At 37.7% G+C, this 23,208-nt stretch overlaps 2 protein-coding genes and 1 non-coding gene across 3 annotated transcripts in view; 2 read left to right on the top strand and 1 right to left on the bottom strand.

Moving 5' to 3' along the window:
* LOC145209168 (NEDD4-like E3 ubiquitin-protein ligase WWP1) overlaps positions 1-13,957 on the top strand; it is a 19,562-nt gene extending 5,605 nt beyond the window's left edge. The window contains exons 8-23 of the mRNA XM_080079422.1: positions 1,800-1,905; positions 2,397-2,492; positions 3,086-3,233; positions 3,794-3,920; positions 4,853-4,937; positions 5,232-5,363; positions 5,516-5,585; positions 6,223-6,383; positions 7,184-7,343; positions 7,920-8,053; positions 8,866-9,006; positions 9,340-9,460; positions 10,121-10,207; positions 10,297-10,411; positions 10,670-10,742; positions 11,380-13,957. Of these exons, the coding sequence (XP_079935548.1) occupies positions 1,800-1,905; positions 2,397-2,492; positions 3,086-3,233; positions 3,794-3,920; positions 4,853-4,937; positions 5,232-5,363; positions 5,516-5,585; positions 6,223-6,383; positions 7,184-7,343; positions 7,920-8,053; positions 8,866-9,006; positions 9,340-9,460; positions 10,121-10,207; positions 10,297-10,411; positions 10,670-10,742; positions 11,380-11,479 (1,856 nt within the window). The 3' untranslated portion in view covers positions 11,480-13,957. The remainder of the gene's footprint in view (positions 1-1,799; positions 1,906-2,396; positions 2,493-3,085; positions 3,234-3,793; positions 3,921-4,852; positions 4,938-5,231; positions 5,364-5,515; positions 5,586-6,222; positions 6,384-7,183; positions 7,344-7,919; positions 8,054-8,865; positions 9,007-9,339; positions 9,461-10,120; positions 10,208-10,296; positions 10,412-10,669; positions 10,743-11,379) is intronic.
* Positions 13,377-23,208, bottom strand: LOC145210995 (protein disulfide-isomerase 2-like). The gene is made up of 12 exons (XM_080080015.1): positions 23,043-23,208; positions 22,603-22,797; positions 22,159-22,289; positions 21,789-21,944; positions 20,620-20,733; positions 20,377-20,502; positions 17,763-17,975; positions 17,359-17,479; positions 16,009-16,184; positions 15,858-15,941; positions 14,930-15,083; positions 13,377-13,833 (listed from the first exon to the last, which is right to left on the bottom strand). The coding sequence occupies exons 1-12, from the start codon at positions 23,206-23,208 to the stop codon at positions 13,676-13,678; spliced, it is 1,794 nt and encodes a 597-aa protein (XP_079936141.1). The 3' UTR covers positions 13,377-13,675.
* Trnas-gga (transfer RNA serine (anticodon GGA)) lies at positions 19,797-19,870 on the top strand. Its single transcript has one exon. It is a non-coding gene; the product is annotated as a tRNA-Ser (tRNA).

Below are 23,208 nucleotides of genomic sequence, written 5' to 3'. Positions count from 1 at the left end.
TCCATAACATAACGTTAAAATGAGACCACAATCATTTGTTTAGCTTGGGTGTGTGTGTATGTATTGGAGCCATTTGTTACCTGTTGAAGGGTTTGTTATAGACTACCTTTTCACAGATTTTTTGATATTATGTTAACATGGGCTGACCTGGAGAATATTCTACAAAGTGTAAAATGGGCACTGCACTGCTGACAACCAAGAAAACATTAAAGATATTTTGACAACTTTGGTGAAAGGACTTAGTATACTTGTTATGGGTCCCCTTCCCTGAAGGGGACACATATTGTTTTTGTCCGTATTTTTTTTTCTTTTTTCTGTCTAACGCTGGTTTGTTAAACGCATTTGGTCAAGAAAGAGTGCTTCAAATTTATTCAAATTTGGACAGATGTTAGTTATTAATCTAAATTTGATCCTCCTGAAGTTTGACCCCGAATTACCCAGTGGTTCACCCACAGGCCCCCAAAATGCAAATTTTTTAAAACATGGTTTGTTATATGCGTTTGGTCAAGAAAGAGTGCTTCAAATTTGTTTAAATTTTGTCAGATGTTAGTTATTAACCAAAATTTGATCCTCCTGAAGTTTGACCCTGAATGACCCAGCGGTTCACCCACAGGCCCCGAAAACGTAAAATTTTTAACGCTGGTTTGTAACGCTGGTTTGGTAAAGAAAGAGTGCTTCAAATTTATTCAAATTTGGACATATGTTAGTTATTAATCCAAACTTGATCCTCCAGAAGTTTGACCCCGAATTACCCAGCGGTTTACCCACAGGCCCCCGAAACATAAATGTGTCTAACGCTCGTTTGGTCAAGAAAGACACTGTAGGCAGAAGTCCCAAGAGAGTAACTCACTGGTTTACGATAGCAGGAGGGCTCAGCTTGACGTCGGACAGACGTTTTATGAGACGTCGTTTCGGTGATTGGAAATCAGCTGTTTTGCACAGCAATGCTATTTCGTTTTATTAAGTTGTCACTCACATTTTCAGTTTTGGCGAAGGTTTCACACCTATGACGTGATTTAAACCTAATAAGCGTGCTTCGGTTTCGTATATGTCAAGCAAAACTTGTTAATCAAAATAAAGTTGAAAAATCAAACTTGACATTTTTGCAAGATAAATGTGTTTTTTTAAATGCTCGTTGTCAGGTTGGCCGCCGCATGACCATGGGTTACTTAAGGTCAACTAGTAGGTATTACTAACACAGTTCAGAACTTTCTTTCATCATAATGTAGTGTTTTTTTTCTATCAATTTAGGAATCAACACTCAAGGCATGTATAAATTAGGTTAAACGGTTTTGTTGAACAGTAAGGACGGCGTCTATTGAAAACGGTGTCAATAGGTCAAACAGTCGTTTGGCGTGTGCACCCTGAGAGGTTACTGCAGGTCAATGGTACGACAATATCTGGGTCAAAGCAAGAGATTAAATTAAAGTATTTGTTTCGTTCTTTTTTAATGTTTTTGTAATTATATGACAATAATAGTGCAAAAAGAATACGAACAATTTTTTTATTGTTGGGTTAATGCTTTCTAAAAATTTGTTTTTAAAAATCTAAAAGTCACCGCAACATTTGTTTACCGTAAATCCGCACAAACACGCGTGTGGGGACCCATTAGTTTTTGTTTACAAAAACAATCATATGTGTGGATCAAATGATGTGTATAGTAAATTGGTAAATATCGTATAGAATATATAAAATGGAAGTATATCAGAAAGCCACCCTTCTAGTTACATACAAAATCATCTTGCTGTGCAGGCTTTTACCTTTTTAAAGACAATTTTTAAAAAATAATTGCTTTTTAGATGTAACCAATCCTACAGCTAACGGACCAACTTCCCCCAACACTGTGGTGAATCCCCCAGCCCCGGCTGCCCCCACTAGCTCCAACACTCACCCTCTTCCATCTGGGTAAGTTTTTTGACTGTGTATTTTTTCTCAAAGTCTTGTACAAATACTGTGCAGTCTAAATGACCAGTAAACTGCCATAAAGAGGTTGTGTAATTTTTTAAGGTTTTTCCATGCCCCAGCACAGGGTCAGCTAAACCTCCTGAACTTCATGTGTTTGACCTGACTGCGTTGTTAGTTAGGTTTATTTTCGCAGAAAAAAAGGATTAAAATTTGGTCAATTTCTGTTAACTTGTTTAAATTGTAATCAACATTAAACCCAATTTGAACTGGTTAAATACATTTTTAGTAAATTACAGAACACTTAGTGCACTGTTTTTAAAAAATTTGATTGTAATAACTTATTCAGAACTATTTGTACCCAAAACCATTTTGTAGCAGTTAAAAAATAGGTAAATTAAATGATTTGACAATTAAAGGAACATTTAGGTGCCCAAACGTATGGGGCTTTTATGTGCAATATAAGGCAGTGTTTCAGATTTTTTTGTTTCTAGTTGGGAGGAGAGGATTGATCGAATGGGCAGAGTTTACTACGTCGATCACAACACCAAAACCACCACTTGGGAGCGCCCAGAGCCACTTCCATCGGGGTAAGTAATCTAAACTCTGCTGTGCACCCTTGTTTGCATTTTCAAACCTTTTTCCCTCATACACTATTATGTCAATTTGTCCTTTTTGTTGTTAGCTTTTTCCTGTTAATTGTCAAATGATACTTAGCGATTTAAAAAAAATTAATATAGGTACACAGTTGACGGTTTTAAAGATTTTGACAAGAAAAAACATGATTGTAAAAAACATGACATTTAAACACATGTTATGTCATTTACAAAGCGGCAAGTAAAAGAAGCAAAAAAAATATTGTTTTTTATCTGCATGTGTTCACCTACCATTTGTGCCTTTTACTGGGGATTCATTTGATATGAAAAAGACATAAGATATGTCGAAAAATCTTGTTTTTACAAATATATTGGCTTGTCTGTTGTCAAATTAGTGATACTTTTGAAAGTACATCTGTTGCTAAATAGTGAAAGATACCATAAAACTATGTGATGATTTTGCTGAAAACACATTTGTTGGCATAAGCTTCCACTATATAGGTGCTAACAATGTTTGTAATTTACTTATGAATGGGAGCAATGCTTACTGACAGGAAACTCATGACTATAATTATGCTCATTTCCAGATGGGAAAGGCGTTTGGACAATCGTGGCAGGATTTATTATGTCGACCACAACACCCGCTCTACCACATGGCAAAGGCCAACCCAACAACGTGTGCAAAACTACACAGATTGGAGAAATCAACGGGACAACATACAAAATCAACGACAGGTAATCTTTTTGTGGTTGTCTTGTCATATCAACTCTTTTTTTTTGCTGCTGTTGACCCAAGGTCTTTTTTTTGCTGCCGTTGACCCAAGATCGGTTAATGATTTGCCCGAACAATAGTTTATTTGCTAAGCTAACATTAGGTGTATGGGTGAGCGGACTAAACCGGTTTCTTATTTCTCGTGACAAGCTCGTCATGCTAAATATAATGCATGTGATGTTTGTGTATGAACTAACTGACCATACATCAGCAAAAATGACATTTTATTCACTTGGTTAAAAAACTTACAGTTGAATTTATATTTCATGGTGTTTAACAAGCAACAAAATTTAGAGAAATTTGAGCTGTTTTCTTGTATATTTGAATCACAAAACTTGAGTGAGCTATTTAGAGTATTGCTACCTGACAAAAACTGTTAAATGAAAAAAGATTTAGGCTGGATTCAACCTCAAAAAATTAGCAGTGGTGACAGGATGTCAAACATTTTACTGCCTACATTTTGTACACTTCATCATAAAAATTACCTAATAAAAGTTATAGCTATCTACATTTTTACTTCAAGGCTTTCAACCAAAGATTCTTGGTTGGCCAAACCCAAAGCAACCCGCCACCAGAGGCATCAGTGAGCAGTGCCGCCCCATCCACATCTCAACCCAATGATGGACTGGGTGTTTTGCCAAAAGGATGGGGTAAGTAAAAACACCGTCTATTTGGCATTGAAATCTAATGTAGGTGGTCAAAGCCTTAAGTTTTAAAGGCAAAGAATGGACTACAAAGGTTTTGAATGTCACCTAATAGAAACTTAGGCAATTCTACCGATATAGGCCATTACTTTTTCCTTTTTCCATGTAGAACACATGATTTGTTAATTTATGGGAGCAAAAAAATTTAAAGGCTTGCATGTGCTATGGGCTATGTTTATAAGACCAATGATTTAACTCTTACATATCCAGATCCAAAAGTGCAAGAATTGTAAAATAAGAACACATACTTAGAAATTTGTTTTATTTATTTTGTATTGCTTATTTTTATTTTCCCCACACATTTGCACACAGGGAGATTATTTTGTTATGATGAGGTAAATATCATTCACAGTACTTATATTATTGGACAACCTGTTGCCCCACTTAACTTGAAAGCATTGTCAAAATCGGTCAAAATGACCAACGGAGCAACACAGTATTATAAAGCCCACAATACCATTGGTTAATGACCCCTTACTTAGAATAATAGCTACCTAGCAAAACTGTAATGTCACCCTTTACAGTTCAGTTGAGTTGACCCTTTACAGTTCAGTTGAGTTGGACTTTTCTAATTCCTGCTATTGTAAATTATTTACATTTCCGTGACATTTTGGTCGAGCTAAAAAACTGAAGGTCATTTATTGCATTTGTTTTCACCGTCATAGAATACAACCTAAAAGGTCAAGCCTACTTATGTGGTTTATGTGCAAAAGTGTTAATATATATGTAAAGGAAAGTGTGTGTGTTAAAATGAACAAATATATTTCGAATGAATTATCCTATTACAAAATATAATACCCAGATTACATTTTTCAAATATTTATCATTTGCATAATTGCTTCTCTGTTTCTAATTCAGTTGTTTTTCTAAACTTTCAGAACAAAGAACTGAAGCAAATGGTCGGGCCTACTTTGTCAACCATAACACTCGCACCACCCAATGGGAGGATCCAAGAACGCAAGGGTAAGTGACGTCAATCAATTAAAACAACATTTGACCATAATACATTTCTAAAAAGCTCTCCACTGTTTGTTTTTATGTCAACTCCATTTAAACATTAAAAATGGCAGTTAAAAAGTGATTAACGTGTTATAAGTTAAGACTATGAAAGCTGCCGAAGTTCTTTTTCCTCTCTGTGAAAAGTTTAAAGCCGCAAAGAGGTCACCAAGCACCTTTAAACTGTTGAGATCTTTTTGTTTTCTTTTTGCTTTTACATGATAGCAGTTTAAGGTAATATTGACTGTTTTATTTCTTTAGCATGGTAAACGAAGCACCAATACCACCAGGTTGGGAAATGCGATACACTGATGAAGGTGTGCGATACTTTGTCGACCATAACAAGAAAACAACAACTTTCCAAGACCCCAGGACTGGTGGAAAATCTGCTGGGTGGGTTTAGTTTGGCTTTGTATAACTTTTTCCCTGTTTAAATACATGAAAAACTGTGTTTTGACACAATTTTTTATGGGATGTGTAGTATGTAGTGGTTTTTTTAGTTTTAAAAAAGAGTGCATTAAAGTTGTATGTTTTTATTCTTACAGTCATGGTGTGCCAGCGGCTTATGAACGGAGCTTTAAGTGGAAACTAGGCCAGTTCCGATACCTCTGTCAGGTAATAAATTGTTTTGATGTAGAGTGCATAAAAGGCTCTCAGATTATTGTTTAAGGGCTACAAACATAAAAACTTTAAACCTTAAAAACAAAAAACAGGCCAAAATAATTCACCATTTGCCACATGTGTGTTGTCATCATTTTTTGCACTCTTTTGACCTTTGTCGAAATGCAATTGATTTCTTTTTCAAGATTTCATTTCGGCAGTTTGTCACAAGTCATTTTTTTATTTTTGTTGCCATACAGTAATTTATCAGGATGGACCAAAACTGCAAATATTCTGATTAGTCGAACACAGAGCATCTCATGTTAATGCCTGGTCACCAGTAGTATGTTAAGCTGTACAGGCCTCAGAATTCACCATCTTTTACCAGCATGTTAAAAACAGTCATTTTTGTTGTTAAATACCTGTAACTAGTTTCGTTTGTCAGCAGTGCATGATATGCAAATTTCATGCCGGGGTCAGTTTGTGCAATAGTTTGGCTGAGCACCAAGCATAAAAAATAGCGATGACCAGCACCAATTACTGGCTAGGCTTAGCCCCATCCCTACTAATATATGTGTATTTATTATAGTCATGTGGACAAATATATGTTCAAATAGCATTTTTACACAAGTTTTTTTCCTATTTTTTTCAGTCCAACACACTACCAAGTCATGTGAAGATAAATGTTGGTCGACCGACAATATTTGAAGACTCATTCCAACAGATAATGCACCTTCAGCCATACGACCTCCGACGAAGACTCTACATCACTTTCCGAGGGGAAGAGGGCCTTGACTATGGTGGTGTGGCCAGGTAAACATGTTTCTCAAAAAAAAATCTTTTAGTTTTGGATGATGGCTTTTACTTGATGTGTTGCAAAATGCTGGACGTGTATGATAAGTCAGATAGGACAGTATTTTATGCTATAAGATTGTAGTTTACACTGATGCTGCATTAAAAATTACTGATAAATTTTGCCCCTGAACATATGTCAAGCTGTAGTGTCATAGTGCAAATAAATTTAAAAGTAGTATCGCCCAGACCAGTGGTTCCCAACCTTTCGCGGACTGTGCCCCCCCTAAAAGTGACTTTTGGGCTTCATGGCCCCCCTCAAGTAACCCTACAGGACCTGTGGCCCCCCTAAAAATGTAAATGGCAATCTCGTGTTGAAATTTGGTACTAATTTCAGCTTTAAACAATTCCAGTAGCGTAAATAAGAATCTGTAATTGTAAAAAACCTCACTATAGACAAATAGTATGTGAACTAGTCGATTAAATTGGGGAATAATGTTAAAAAGAAAATGGTTTTTAGTGGGTGTTTCTGGTGAATCTACACCCGTGGCCCCCTTGGGGGGCCAAGGGCCCTGGTTGGGAACCACTGGCCCAGACAATGTAAACCACCCTCGTCTGTAAGCGGCATAAACTGTAGGGTAAAAAATACTTTAGAAGTTGCAACTTACAATCATATAAATACGGTAATTGTTTCATTTCAGTTTTCTTCCACTTTTGTTGTATATTTGTCAAAATGTTTTTCAATAATGAAACCTAGGATTTTTTGGGGGGGTTGGTATCTATTATTCTTTCTCCAATGAATTTTGTTGCAATTTTACCAGGGAATGGTTCTTTTTGGTGTCCCACGAAGTCCTCAACCCGATGTATTGCCTGTTCGAGTATGCAGGAACAAGTAACTACACATTGCAAATTAACCCAGCATCTACGATCAACCCTGATCACATCCACTACTTCCGATTTGTCGGCAGGTTTATAGCCATGGTAAGCTGTTTGCTTGACATTTTTGCTTGTAGAAAATTGTAGGTGCCTTTTTGTGAGCAAATTTGGCACTCTCTAGTCTCAAGTTTAAACTAGATTACCAGTTTTTGTTTATGTTTGTGTGGTGTATATTATAGCAACTTATTTTAACACTTTGATGCTAAAGAGTTAAGGTTATGACAATTGTAGAAGTTAAATTCTAATTGTATCATAAATCCTAGTAAGTTGATGCTGGGAATCATTTCCTATTCTGTTACCATTATCATAACGATTTCCACCTTTCATCTTTTGTTTCACAAAGTTGGAAATGTGTGTGCCAAGACTGAAATCAGTTAGCTTTAGTATAAGGAACAAATATAATTCACTTATGCATGCATCGTCAGCGTCTAAAACAGCAACACAAAGGATACCTAATTGTATGTTCAATATGTTACATGTTTGTCTTTTGGTGTTAAACTTTCAGATTAGGTCCTTGCACATCGTAGTGGTATTAGGTTTAAAACTTTTTCAAAAACAGGGGCATCCGATTTTGTAACTTAATTTACATCTACCAAATGTCATAATAATTGCTTCTGCTAGGCTTTATACCATGGGAAGTTTATTGACACTGGCTTCTCGCTGCCTTTCTACAAACGAATGCTCAATCGCAAACTCACAATAAAGGACATTGAATCGGTGGATGAAGAATTTTATAATTCTCTTGTATGGATCAGGTGAAACTTTTGTTCAATTTCTGTTCTTAGCGATATGTTTCACGTAACTCATCAAAAAATAACATAAAACAGTTTGACATTTTTTACTCATTTGTTGGTTCTGAAAAGTATGGCAAATGTACATATTTACTAGTGACAAAAAGTTTTTACACAGTTGTTTAATCGCATAGGTCTTATAATATCACAACCATTGCCATTGTTGTTTAGTTAATTGCAAACTGATTAATCAAGAATTCTGAGAAAGATTTTTTACCATTAAAATTAGTGTATTAAAAGATTTAATAGCTAATCACAGCCATGCGTGTTAAATATTCAAAATCAATAAGAATCTTTTCACTTGTGTTTTTTGTAAGCAAAAATTAACCAAGTTTAATCTTCTACAGCAGTGGTTCTCAAAGTATGGGTCGCGCTATGGTGATTCAATTATGCCCAAACGAACTATTACTGCATTAAGTAAACACAAACGAATTAACTTAATGTAGTAGTAAAGTCACCACACTCGACCACATTGTACAGTAAAATGAACCAACCATTACCACATACACACCACATAGGACAATAGCCTTCCAACTTTACTGTTACGCACAAGGCGATTGTAACGTCATAGCGACCTCGTTAAGCCTGCAGCCATTTTGACATGGGCAGGCCCCTATGCGGCGACGGCTTGGCCTCAAAATTGCGTCTAGTTAATAAATTTTTTATGTTTGAGGCTTGGGTCGTGAGATGTTCATAGAACTCCGATTTGGGTCGCAGTCAAAAAAGTTTAAGAACCACTGTTCTACAATTTGTAATATATTTTTGGGTGGTCACAGGGACAACAATATTGAGGAGTGTGGGCTGGAACTTGATTTTACGATGGACTTTGAGGTGCTCGGTAAAATCGACACCATCGAACTCAAGAAGGGAGGATCAGAAATTCAGGTCACTGAGGAAAACAAAGATGAATACATAAAGTAGGTTAACTTGACTTTGTCAACTTAAAACTGACTTAGTTGGAAAAATCTAAAATCAAAATAATTAAGTTAAAAAACATGACTTTTTTTAAACTTAATGAAATAGTAGTTGGTTTGAAAAAAAATAGTGGCTTGAAAATTCTAAATAAGTTGGTAAACTTACAAAAAGCTGATCTAAAAATTTTTTCAAACATACTAAGCACATAAAGAACTCAAATATTCATATTTGGAGCCAAAATCACAGTTCCTGTTGTTTCAATGTAACCAACCATTGACCAATTGCTTTGTCTCCTATTACCATAAAGTACCATTGTAACATTATTCCTTTCACAGACTCATGATTGACTGGAGGTTTTCTCGCGGTGTTGAAAGCCAGACCAAATCATTCCTGGATGGATTCAATGAGGTTGTTCCACTTCAGTGGCTTCAGTACTTTGATGAGAGAGAATTGGAGGTGACATGTTGTTTTTTAATGAAAACTGTGTAGTTATGTCTACGGTCAAAAAACAGTTGTTTACCAAGTTCCCAACATTTTATGTGAAAAAAAAAAAACAGTTGTTTACCAAGTTCCCAACATTTTATGTGAAAGCTCACGGCATTGTGATGTCATAGATAATTGACTTGTCATAGATTAAAAAAAAATTGTTGGTGGATATATACATGTAAAACTGTACCCTCCCGTGAGGATATCCAGGTATTTTGACGAAACATTCTTATACAGTCTCATCTTGTTTATGTTAGCATCAAAATCATTCTTACCTATGTGTAGTTGCTCTTGGGGCTAAACCAGCACTTTTTAGCATGGATTCATGGTGAACCTCATGGTACAGCATATAAGTTATATGAGTACATGGGTAAAGGGGTGGTATAGTGGTTTATCCAAAGAGTTTTCACATTTGATGTCCTTAAACGTTTCATTAACCACACAGTGCATGGGATCGCAGCATATGTGAACGATGCACAAGAGAAAGTTCAAAAATTAAAAAATCTTAGATACACAATGCAGGGTTTTGAATATTCTAAGCACAATAACGCATCGAAACATTGGGATGTTTTTACACTAAAAAATTTTTTCTATCATTGCTGCAGTACAAACTTTTTTTTCCAATTTTAGCTGATGCTTTGCGGGATGCAAGAATTTGATGTCGATGACTGGATGAGGAACACAATTTACAGGAATTACAACAAGAACAGCAAACAGGTACATACCTTCGTTCCTCCTAATCGCAAAATGTATTATAGGGTGATTCTCAAAATCAATTAGAATTAATACCATCTTCTGTCTACCAGGTGATCTGGTTCTGGCAATACATCCGTGAAATCGACAACGAGAAAAGAGCAAGGTTGCTCCAGTTTGTCTCAGGAACATGTAGGATACCTGTTGGTGGATTTGCTGAGTTGCTTGGTAAGGCAAACTGAATTTAATTGTAAATTCTGTGAAGTTTTTTCTGAAAGCCCCAAGAAAACATTTGTTTTGAACAAAAACTATCAATCAACAAAAGTACATAGGATTCATCAAAGAGTTTTTTAACAGTCGTTGTTGTCATCTTTAGCGCAAAACTTTTTATTTAAAGTGTGCATTGTAAGGATAGTAGTAATATCCTGTGGTATGTGTATGTGTAAAAATTGACAGTTGTGTTACCAATTTGTTGATTTTGTTTAGGGAGCAATGGACCACAAAAGTTTTGCATTGAAAAGGTCGGCAAAGAGACTTGGCTGCCTAGGAGTCATACTTGGTAAGCAACTATTAAAAATTAAAACATTTATCATTTGGTTGATACTCCCAACATTTCTGTGGTACGCACATTTCATAGTTCTAATTTTTTGTTCAAAAATGAGCCTTCATGTGTATTTGACCCTTTAAAACAGGGGTTCTACACCGGGGTTAAATTTGACATGTTTGAAGGGTAAATAAAAGTAAGCATAACTTTGTTAGTTAAGACAGGTTCCTAAAGGAACTGTGGAGTAAAAAGACCATCGAAATGTGGGTTTACAGGCGAAAAAAGCATTGCTCATCTAAATATATCTTTTAAAACATAATTACACAGGTCAAGAAAATTCAGTGTGAAAACCACCAAATCTGTCACAGTGTTATTTATTTATTTTACGAAAACAAATGCATTTTGCTTTTGTAACCATCATCAGTGTCCCCAGACCAACAGCAAGAAACCTCTCTTTAATAAAACTGTCGCCTTAATAAAACACAGCGACAGATTTAGTGGTTTTCACACTAAATTTTCTTGATCTGATTTTAATGACCCTGAATCGTCGCAGTTGCTTTACTAGGAAGAAGATTTCAATAATAAGAAAATATTTACTACGTTACCACACAGGTCTTCACTGTTTTACATTATCTTACATTTTATTTCCCAGTTTTAACCGGCTCGATCTTCCGCCATACAAGAGCTACGAACAGCTCAAAGACAAACTCACCTTAGCCATTGAAGAGACTGAAGGCTTCGGCCAGGAATAACCGTCTCACCTGTCACTATGTTGCCAACGGTGACGTAGGTTGGCAAGGAACTGCATGACGCCAGCGTCCTCAGAGTGACGTCATTATAGTGCAAAAAGTCGAACGCCGAGCGCTACCCCTTTATCCATTTGTTTCTTATTCAATTTAAACTTACGCGTGTAGATTTCTGTGAAGTCATCCGATTTAGTCCTCATGACGTCAGCGGTTTTATGTGTGACGTCATTGAGTTGTGAACTGCGCACCACGGCAATTGTACATATTAAATGGGAATTCTAAAAAAACATGTGTAAAAATGCCTACAAAAAAAGAATTAAGTATTTTATAAATTTTAGCAACATATAAATGTCTGGAACCTTTAGGGCTTGGATAATAATTTAACTGCTACCTTTTCATGTATTGAGGTGATTTTAAATTTTGTGTATTCTTAAAATTCGTGCATTTTCTTCTTTGAATGCGACAACTTTCTCTTAATTCAACAAAGAACGGTTTGCAACGAAGTATCCCGGTTTATTGCACACATTGCGTTACGCGCATGCGCAATACATGTGTGCGTTGTCAACCAATAGCTATGCAGCATTGAATCACGTGCCGCACTGACCGTTGCCAAGCAACACTGGGCTATGGCCGTTGTTTCCGTTGGGTTGTACGGCTCAGATTGAAAGTTGTTTTTGTTTGTTTCGAAGGACATAATTCATATCTTGTGTTTATGTCTTTATTCGTCATTAAATCATTAGCGACAAAGTACAGTAAACGACATTGTTTCGCATAATATTGGCACTTTATTCACAGCGACCAGTTTTGAGACATATTTTACAAAAACTTTAATTTTGATGGGCAATAACTTAATAATGACCAGTTAAAGAGATGATTTTTCACCCAAATTGTAAAAAATGCCCCTACCACCTAAAACTACATAAAATATATCGTTGATTTAACCTCAGCATTATATATTATTCCCTGGGTGCTTTCCCTTTCTCCCCAACCCACCCTACTATACCCCATATTTTCCGGTGGATTTTGTTCGGTATGATACAACCTTATTATTTGTTTGTTTACTTTTTTCGCACACCTTTGCTGTAATTTTCATGAACAGATTTTTGCTATGACAAGTTCCCGTAAAAATCCCTTAAGGTGTCATTTTTCATTTATGACATCATCGTCGTGATTTGTGACGTACACAAATCAACGTCACGCTTCATTGCGTTCGTGAAATTTCCACACATATATCGGGGTGTAACGAAAAAGTTTATTATAGCCAACAATAGAATGTCGTGCAATTTTTGTATCTCTGGCGCCACCACGCACCTGACGTCATCATCAGTGACGTCACACCGTATCGAGGTGCGTGTGCAGTCAAGCGACCCCTTGTTTGCAATTCGTCGTTTGTGTAAAAATGCGCTGCGCTCGCGGTTTTGAAATGGTCGTTTTTTGTGCGTTGTGGCGATAGCGATGTGTACAAAATACAAAAGCACCACAAACGAAAGAAATCTCGCGTCTTTTATTACCAGGGCGTAGTACGTTCTCCGTTTGCGCGGTTACGAGCCCGGCTTCCTGATTCGTGGATGTCTGGGGTCCCCAAACCTGCGCTACACAAACTCATTGTGAAAATCAACGCCTGGCGCAGGATTTTGTGCGCTCGGTGTCAAACGCAATGGTACAATTATATTTAGAACTAGCACTTCATTTTATAATTAAGTTGCATGATGTCTAACTAATCGCTGCAAGCTACGTAATTTTAAGATTTAGTGGTTAATGTAGCCTACTGTGTCACCATAACTTAGGTTTAAAAGTGAGCTTTTTTCGCTAATGCTTTGTTCTTTTACGTTTATTGATGTCAAGTATTTCCTAATTTACACCACAATTCGGTGTAACTGAATTTATTGAGGCTAATTTAACTAAAGCAACTATCATTTATTAGTTATACACTACTGAAATAATACACTTGTTAATCTACACGCAGAACGAGTAGGGCATAGGAAAAAACATGGATTTTGATTGCAAAGCATTGACGGGCACTTTATCAACGCCTGAAGGGGAAACCGAAGACTTTGTGGTGCCACTAGAAAACCAGAACATGCCAAGTCTAAAGGACTCTGTCACGTCGATGCAGAAATTATGTGGAGAAGCTATTACAAAACGAATAGATGCAGCCAAAGAGCCAGCTGCCAAGAGAACTAAAACGGCAGAAGAAGACTCCTAAAGCTCATAATGGTCCTGGGTCTTTTGATTGTAGTCGTGATTTTCGAAATCCGCATGTTTTTTCGGATCCATGTGATCCGGATCCATTTCCTCCGGTTCTAGATGCTTTAGCGGATGTTCGTCTTTGTGTTTTGGATCCTCGTGCGGCTCTTCGCCTTAAAATGACAAAAACACTGATGTTGAAAGATTGTAGCAACTGTCGATCACTTCTGTCTCAGTTATTGATGTTTTATGGATTTACCTTTGCGAGACCATGTTAATAAACTTATTTTTACAATATGATTGTTAAAAGGGGAAACTCTGTAAGGCTGGCGGCGCAAGGGTAAAAAACATCAGCACTAAATGTCGAAGGAAACGTCCGTTTCGGCACTTTCTTTTATCTTTGTTCTTTAATAGATCTTGTCAATATACTTAAATGGTGTCAGGCAGTGATGGGATTCAGCCGGTTCGCACCGGTTGTATAGAACCGTCTCACGAAATTTTATGAGATCTGCGAACCGGTTAGCTTTACTGGTTACTGTCAATGGACTTTTTGTAACAGAACCGGCTGAAAAATATGACTTTTGTGATTGAACTGCCTGACAAAAATTTGAATCCCACCACTGGTGTCAGTCTAACCTAACCTTTTCTAGTATCAGATCATTTTTGCCCAAGTATACCCATTGGCGAATTAGGTACGGGTTAATTACTATTATAGCAACGTTTATTGGTCGCGCGTACCATACATACGGACTCATTTGAGTAACACGTGTTAGTACTGTTTACGACAGAATTTTTACCTTACTTTCTGTTTCGAATGCGAAGATTAAGCAGAATGTCAATTTTTCTTTGAGTTTGGACAAGCCAAATCATGTTTAACTGGACCAGCGACTAGCCTATATCTCACAATATTTGAAATCTCCATATAAATGGCAACATTAAGCGCATATAACACCTCGAGTGTATATTTTATAGGTTATGTGACTTGTTTTGTCTAATCTGTCAGCAGTTGTGGTCTACAAGTTTGTTCCAACCAGTAACAACTACAAAAGTTGGCGGAATGGTCAAGGGCGCTTCCCCATCAACGGCCTTCAATAACCTAATCGGTATTGAGTCCCGTGCAAAAAAAAACATATCTAAGTTTATTTAGCCGATACATAACAGCCGTTTGACACTCTTTGGGTTGTGGATTTTAATCACTTCTCGGACTGTTGTGTAGTTTTGTATTTAACAATTTAAGATGTGTTTTATGCCTTCAACACATGGACCTACCAACTTCATGTTGTACCGACTTCTCCAGGATCTCTCTTTCCTCCGCTGCCCACTTCTCCTTTCTCTCCTCCTCATCCCTCCAATCATCGACCGGATGAGCCTTGTCATGCCACGAAAAGTCGTACTCTGCCCCACCCTCGTGATCGTGAGGATCCTGAAGGGCATGAACATGATTTTAACCAAAAGTACCCCACAGCCACCAATATAAATGTAATTGAATAGGAAGGTTCCTGACAGATTTATTTCACTCGATATTGGTTTAGAAAAAGCGTTGCACTATACAGTAACCTATGCATGCAGTGCAGAGTTGTGCACGGCCTGAATTCACCCGTTTTATGCAAAGCCCGAAACCTACCCAAAAAGCACAAACCAATTTACAATTATAGGAATCAGATTACCCAACCAAAAAAGCCCGGTCCATCTTGCAATTCAAACAGTTCCGACGAAAACTATCCCTAAAGTACACGAGTTATACTTAGTTGTAACTTTAACATGTCCTTTTCTATTTTAGTTGAGTTTTTTAGACATTATACTTTGCACATAAAGTATATGTTTAAATGGAGTTTAGATGCAGTTTTTACTTTTTACCAGGTGCTCGCTGGAAGGTATAGCCTGGTGAGATAACTAACAAGTTTGTTTGAGTTGATCTGATTAGTGGTTTTCCTTAATGCTATCAGCCTGGTGAGATAACTAACAAGTTTGTTTGAGTTGATCTGATCAGTGGTTTTCCTTAATGCTATCAGCCTGGTGAGATAACTAACAAGTTTGTTTGAGTTGATCTGATTAGTGGTTTTCCTTAATGCTATCAATGGTGCCTCTTCAAGAATTGATTATTGAATAGGTGCGGTTTAAAATTTGTTTTTTGTGAGCACACCCTGCTGGTGCATAAAGGTTGAGATACACTAAGTTACGATTTCAAATGGTTTACCGTCGTGTGGGCTTGACTTGCACCTCCCGTTTCAATGAAAGCCTTCATTGCAGAAACCGAAACGTCTCCTCTGTATTTTACCACCTGGGGATGTTAAAAGCAATAACTCTTGGCTATAATCTCAAATAGGTTACGCATATAAAGTTTATACCTCTCCGTTTGTACGGAACATCTTGAAAGACGGATAAACAATATGAACATCGAGCTCTCCGTCGTTTGTTGCCACATTCATTTTACCAAATATCAATGTCTGATTACTTCGCATTTCCTTTGCAAGATTGTTGAATATTCCTAATGCTGTTTCGGAGGCGTCATGCTTAGGAACGTCTGTTTGTAAATGTTACATTTTCACGATTGAAACAGTTTGGGTTTTGAAACTACAGTAGCCTATATCGGTCTTGGCTTCGAAGTAATTTCATTTGTCGTGAAGATATAAATATACCGGATCTGGTACATACCCCAACGCCATGCAACATATATTGGTAACAAGGTCAAAAAATGACTTTTAGGTTTGTTTAAACCAGTGGTTCCCAAACTTTTTCATATTTTTTTCAAAACGGTCCCTTTGCCATTATTTCGAGGGCTCGCGGTCCTTACGCCTAAATGTATATTACATAAAAACGAAAGTTGATTGCACTATTTAGCTAGTTATGCAAAATTTGCGCATAACAATCATCCAAAGACAGCTTGTGACATCACAAACAGGACAAAAAAACATTACAATTGTGCGCGAACAATTGCATTTTTGATAGTTGTCATTCAATAAAGGCCTTTGTTTGGCAATGGAGACAGTCAATTCTACTTTGATTTAAACCTTTTTAGTGGCACAAACTGACGCCAAATAAGATTATAGAATTACTTCAACCGCTTCGCGGTCCCCCCAAAATTGCCTCACGGACCCCTAAAGGACCGCGGACCCAGTTTGGGAACCGCTGGTTTAAACAATTTGGTAATAAAAGTTTGGACGTCAAATTTATCTTCAAAAAAAGTCAAGCAGTCAACGAGAAATTTTTTTAGGACTCTATAACATGAAATTGTAGCTTTTAACGAACAAAAATGTACGGGATTTCTATTTGTTTATGTATAGCAGCTTGTCTTACACCTCGTCTAACAAAGTCTTTGCGTTGGTCGTACGAGCGAGGTAACGCTCACTTCACACAAAATAGAATCACCCAGCACGTTGTTTAGTGCATGAAGACAACAATGTACCTTATGTCTAAGTTACTCGTCTTTAAGTTTTTGAGATATAGATATTTCGCTTTAACAGCATCCAGTGCCGGATTAACCATTAGGCAAAGGCCAGTCAAAAATCCAGGCCACTTTACAACAACGATCTTGGCAACACTGATAATTCTATTTTTTTAGTTGGCAACCCTGATTTTCGGGCCACTTATAAAATGTGCCTACAGACCAGCAGACCCTTAATCCAGCACTGACAGCATCATCAGTATCTTTTTCAAATATACTCGAGAGAGTTATATTGAAATGTTATAGTACTCACAGTACATCATGAACACTACTCGTTGCTTGTCGCGAATAAAGTTGTCATATGTGGATCCCACAATTATCTTCACGTCATAGTTGTTCCAATCGGAGGGTGGTTTGTCACTTCTGATGTTACGCTTCAAACAACAAGAAATATTCGTTTGTTTTTTAAATTAAGTATGGTTAGTGGTGTACCTAACCCCCTAAAACTTTTGCTTTGAGGTGTTACCGATTGCTGTAAATAGTTGGAAATTTGAACTATAACCTAAATTAAGGCAGAATCAGCCGTAAATAAACAATACGACATCTCGCCCAAATGTTTGCTTCGTCCGTATCTGTTTCAAACATACAAATGTCTGTACAAATCCGCAATAAAGCCTGCAAAGTATACAGATTGTGCGTTAGAAGCTATGACGTCACCTGGACTTTCCCAGCCATGACGTCATCCGTAAATCTGATGAAACCTTCTGCAGTGAAGTCTTGTTTAGCGGGTATGAAGCGGGAATGGTATTTGTCGATTTTTGTCATTCGGTTGCAGGGAACATCTTTTTTGGCATCCACGTGATAGAATCCCACGTAACTGTCGATGTTTTCATGTGAAGTGTCAACGTGAATGAATATTACTTTGTTGTTCTGCAGTAAACGATAGTGCCTGGTTATTTTACGCTGTGGGTATTCTACATCAGCGCACATATTAAAATAAAAACACATATTTTTGACCCGAGGTTCAAGTTTGGTCTTTATTATTGTCTTGAAATGATTATTTTATTTATATTTTTGTATTACAGGCAAACTATAGATGTAAGCAGTTTAATACTTGATTTGATTCATAGGCTTGACGAACACACACGTTATTTGAGCTCGTGTAGTGCTATGTACCCCTGGTAAATACTAACGTAAGAACGGTATGACTTTAAACTGTGCGCGTCTATCGTGCTCAGTTATAAGCTGCGCAGCACTTAAATGGCCTTTGATTTTAATCCCAAGCTAGTAGCAATATAGGAAATTGTCCAAATATGGTGTTTGCTGTTCAAGCGAACGTAAACCGTCGTAAACAATTAACAAACTATTGTCAACATTTTTTACGTAGCTTAAGTCCAAATTTAAAGAAGCCTGCGTAGCTGAGTTGGTAGAGCGCAAGTCCCATCGTGGGTTCGAATCCCACCGCAGGCTAGATTTTTCTAGCCTACGCCTTGCCATATGGTTGTGAATGCTTGGTGATCGGCTGATTTGGTATGGCGCCTTCAACAGACCTGGCGTACTGTGATTTATATATGAGTGTGCCGTGATCGCTGGTCTGCACTCTGCATAGACGCTTCAGGGCCGATCCAAGTTATGAATTTATGTTCATCTTAACTCAGGGGTGGGCAAACTTTTCAGTGCAAGGGCCGCATTCAAAAGTTTATAATCTTACCGGGCCGCATAGTATTTCACCAACGACCGCCAATTGCTTGCTGGTTGTTTTGTTTTAAAACAACTGATGTAAAGAATAAGGTTTGTATCATATATATACCATTTAAAGTCGCCTAAAATGCTCTGATTAACAATTTCTAACTTGCGCATAAATTTAGCTGAACGGAGCTAACTGTTTATGACGTCATAAACTGTATTGTGACGATTGCAGTGCCTTTTTTTCGCATTGTTTGCACATAATAAGCGGATAAAAAGCCTGGCACATATGGTTACTAGACTGCTAATCTTTTTTCCAGTCTCACGAAATCTGTTTTAGCAGTTTAAAAATCAAAATATTTAGCAAAATAGATTGCGGCCGCAGGTTGTGCACCTCTGCGCAAAATTATTACATAGTATATTTTCAGCTTTATGCAAATACGTTTGTTCATGACTGTACAAACATTGGTTGAAACGCTACAATTGTAATTGTTTCAAAAAAACAAGCGTTTGTTGCAACAAAGGCTGAACCACGTTTTTTGTTAATAAAGTCCGAGTGCCAACATTAAACAAAAAGTACTGCAACGACCTAAACATGATCCAAAGTGACCAAAGTTTGGGCGTCAACAGTGCAAAGTGGGCTGTTTTTGAAAACGTGAATCGCTTTTACTTTTATCGAACGAAGAAATTGTGTCAAGTGACGATTTGCATAATAACGTGGCAGAAACAACAGACTAAAGCACGTGAAAAGTATCTGTGTTTAGTTCCAAAGTATCGAAAGGGTACAGATACTGCATATGGCATTGGTATCGGCAAGTCGCACCTCCGGTATTTTTAAAACTCTGCGCCTGTGCTCATAATACTATTCAGCGTTACTCGGAAACATTTGGCGGGCCGCATAAACTCCTTTGGCGGGCCGCATGCGGCCCGCGGGCCGTAGTTTGCCCACCCCTGTCTTAACTGATACTGGTCAATCAGGCGATCCCCTACTACGAAGCTGACATGTGCAGCATACGAGGCAGGCAACGGTGCTTGTGATTCGACTTTCGGCGGATTCTCCACTGAGCCTGCGTAGCTCGGTTGGTAGAGCGCGAGTCCCGGAAAGACTCCTGTCGTGGGTTCAAATCCCACCGCAGGCTAGATTTTTCTAGCCAACGCCTTGCCATATGGTGGTGAATGCTTGGTGACCGGCTGATTCGGTATGGCGCCTTCAATGGGCTTGGCTTACTGTGATCTAGACCAGTGGTTCCCAACCAGGGCCCATGGCCCCCCCGGGGGGGCCACAGGTGTAGATTTACCAGAAACACCCACTAAAAATTCCCTAATTTAATCAACTATTTTGCATACTATTTGTCTATATTGAGGCTTTTTACGAATGCGGACCCTTATTTACTCTATTCGACCTGCGTTTAAAGCCGATATTAGTATTCAATTTCCACACGAGTTTGCCATTTACATTTTAAGGGGGCCACAGGACTTACAAGGTTACATGAAGGGGGCCACGAGACGAAAATGACACTTTTAGGGGGCCACGGTCCATGGAAGGTTGGGAACCACTGGTCTAGACAAATTAAAAGAATTGACGAGCGCATAAAGCTCAGCCTTGTAGCTTTTTTTCATAATTTAAATCAAAAAGTTTGGTCACCTTATCCTGGTACTTTTTGGCGGCTTCTTTAAAAGTGTTGAATGTTTGCCTGTAGCTTCGGTCTTTCGATGAACAAAACAGAATGTGGTGGTATTCGACGTCAACATCGTGAAGACGGTGGTTGAACTGTATAATTTAGAAAAAAAATCGATTCAAAGTTCTTCAACTATTTTTTCCCAGCAAAATCACTTAACCTCCGAACTGCTGTTGCAAACTCTTTTAATACATATTAAAAAAACGTACCCCTATGAGATCGTGTTTGTAAATAACCGGCTTCGTTTCTTCTTCCACAAACTTGAGCAGATTGTCGAAATACGTCACATCACCGCTGTACGTCACCTTTTCACCATCTTCAAACTGTATCAGAAATAATAAACTGCTGCAGAATATTGTGCACAATTTCGACGTATAAGGTTGTATCAGTGCAGCTGGTGACAGAACATTGGTAAAACAATGTACATGCACTGTCTACAGCAGGGGTGGGCAACCTGCGGCCCGCGGGCCGCATGCGGCCCTTCATTAAAGGTTGTGCGGCCCGCAGAGACGCTTGGATTTCAAAAGTACTGGTAAACGAGTCCAATTATTACATATTTTTGAGCTGATTATTGCGCCTGATGCTAGTTTTCTGCGATCTGGCAAAATGTGGTTAGAATCAAATACGAATTATGCTTGTAGTTAAGCATATTTGGTAAGAAACAAAGCAAAATCACTTTGTGTTATGCACATGTGCGGCCCGCGATCCAATTTTGACATTTATAATTGGCCCTGCAGTAAAAAAGACCCACCCCTGGTCTACAGCTTACTGATCATGTAAATGGCTCCACTCTGTGTACTATTGAAATAAATACTGATTATGGAAAGAGAAGGGTATGTTACTATTGTTTATGTTATGTATATGTTATGTTGGTCCAATATTTTTGAGCGCTTATTGGACTGCATAAAGCGGCGGTTTCCAAAGATTTTTTTGGTCACGTACGATTTAAGAGTTCGGAACTGTCAACGCGTAAAAACTTTTTTTAAACTAATCGTAAGGGAGTGACCGTGTAAAAAAATCCGAGCACATTTAAGGATCCAGACACGCCCAGCAAAGGATGTAGGTAGGAATAAATTCGACAAAATTAGAGATATAAAAAATGTGTTTACAGTATTTTGTAAGGATATCACAGAATCACCTGCAAAGTCACATGTACTACCAGTGGTATATGCGTACTACAGTTTGAAATCCACTGCTACAAAACATGACTGAACAACTCATGGCACAAATGTGTGGTTGTGTTATTCAAAATCAGAACCCTGTAACGTACATGAGAATTTTTTGTCTGCGAAAACCATAACACTGGCTTGATTTCAATCAATAACTATGTACTTATGCTTAAAAGCGGCATAAGCCAAACGTTTATATTAGATTTTACCTTTTTGTACACTGTGACGGATCCGCTGGTAAGCGACAGAGATCTCGCGATCTGTGCTGACGTCACGACGGCAAATCTTGGCAACGTCATCTTCGGGTCGTACACAAAGTATTCGCTGACTTTCTTGAAGTTAACGTACGCGTCTTCCGGCTTTGCCTTGAGATAGAACACAGTTTAATGTTTAAACTAGGACGTCTCAACCATTGCTGTATGTGCCTGTTGAGACTCTGTTTAGAATATCTTTATAGATCAAAACGTGAACTTCAAAGTAAGATGGTTTAGTAGCTTATAACAAGTTAAGAGGGTTAGATACAGATTATTGTCACCTAAATTTGACATGCCAAGCTCAATGACTGGTAAAAAAACTTACCCCGGGGAAGCAAGCCACAATAACACACGTAGTTTCCCTCAAGTCATCCAGTTCTTTGGGGATGTTGATTTGAATCGGGACGTTCATGGCCAGTTCGAGCCATGTTAGAATGTGTTCTGCCGTCTTTGTGCCTTAATTGAAGAACCGTCAAGCACAAAAACACAACCGTTTACAGTACATGAAATTATTAAACCGAGTATAAAAACATATTTTTTGTATTAAACAACAAACTGTACATTGTTATGTATGTTGTGAAGCGTTTTTGATATTCAATTAAATGTTATTTGCCAGGCAAAATGGCCTTAATACAATGCTTTGATTATTCTTTTAATTTTCTGCTAAATGTAAATTATGTGAAACTTTGACAAGGTTCAATTAAACTCTCCCATGTTAGAAACACATGCCGACAGAATTGCTCGTGCAAACCCAAGTCGTGTTTTATACCGTGATAGTCGAATCTTCTTCCATTCTTGAACAGTCTGAAGGTGGGCAGTTCGTACACAGGGAACTTTTTTTGACTTTCCACTTCTTTTTCTGTGTTTAACATCCCAGTATGAATGTCCGGATTCGATGTTGCCAGTTTTTCCTCGATCTTTGAAAGCTCTTTTACCGCATCATCGCTTTCCTTGTTCTTGGAATCTGCAAATGTAAATCGCTTGTTACATGCGTTATTTAGCATTAAACCTATAGCTTGATAATTACATAGGTCCATATTATGGTAATAAAACATGTGTTTTTGATGCTCTATGCTTGCTTGTAATGTTTACATGAAAATTGCTTTAAAGGAAAGATTTTAAATGTGAAGGCTTTTGCACACTAAGCATGCAGCAAGTTTAATTATCGACAAAGAGCCGACAAACGTACGAAAAACAAGTTTAACTTACAGTAGAATACCAGCACAAACTTGTATTTGATCAGTGAAGCATAGAAACAGTGATCGTCCAACAACAAAACTCCATTCTTTCTAGGAAAATGCTCATCTTGTTTGCGTTCTGCTTGGGCAGAAGCAATTAGTAACAAACTCAAACATAAAAATCCAGCTTTTAACAT

This window comes from Phallusia mammillata, chromosome 1, assembly GCF_965637545.1.
Source record: "Phallusia mammillata chromosome 1, kaPhaMamm4.hap1.1, whole genome shotgun sequence".
Lineage (NCBI taxonomy): Eukaryota > Metazoa > Chordata > Ascidiacea > Phlebobranchia > Ascidiidae > Phallusia > Phallusia mammillata.
Note: the sequence above shows the minus strand (reverse complement) of the source record. Positions and strands in the feature narration are given on the sequence as shown.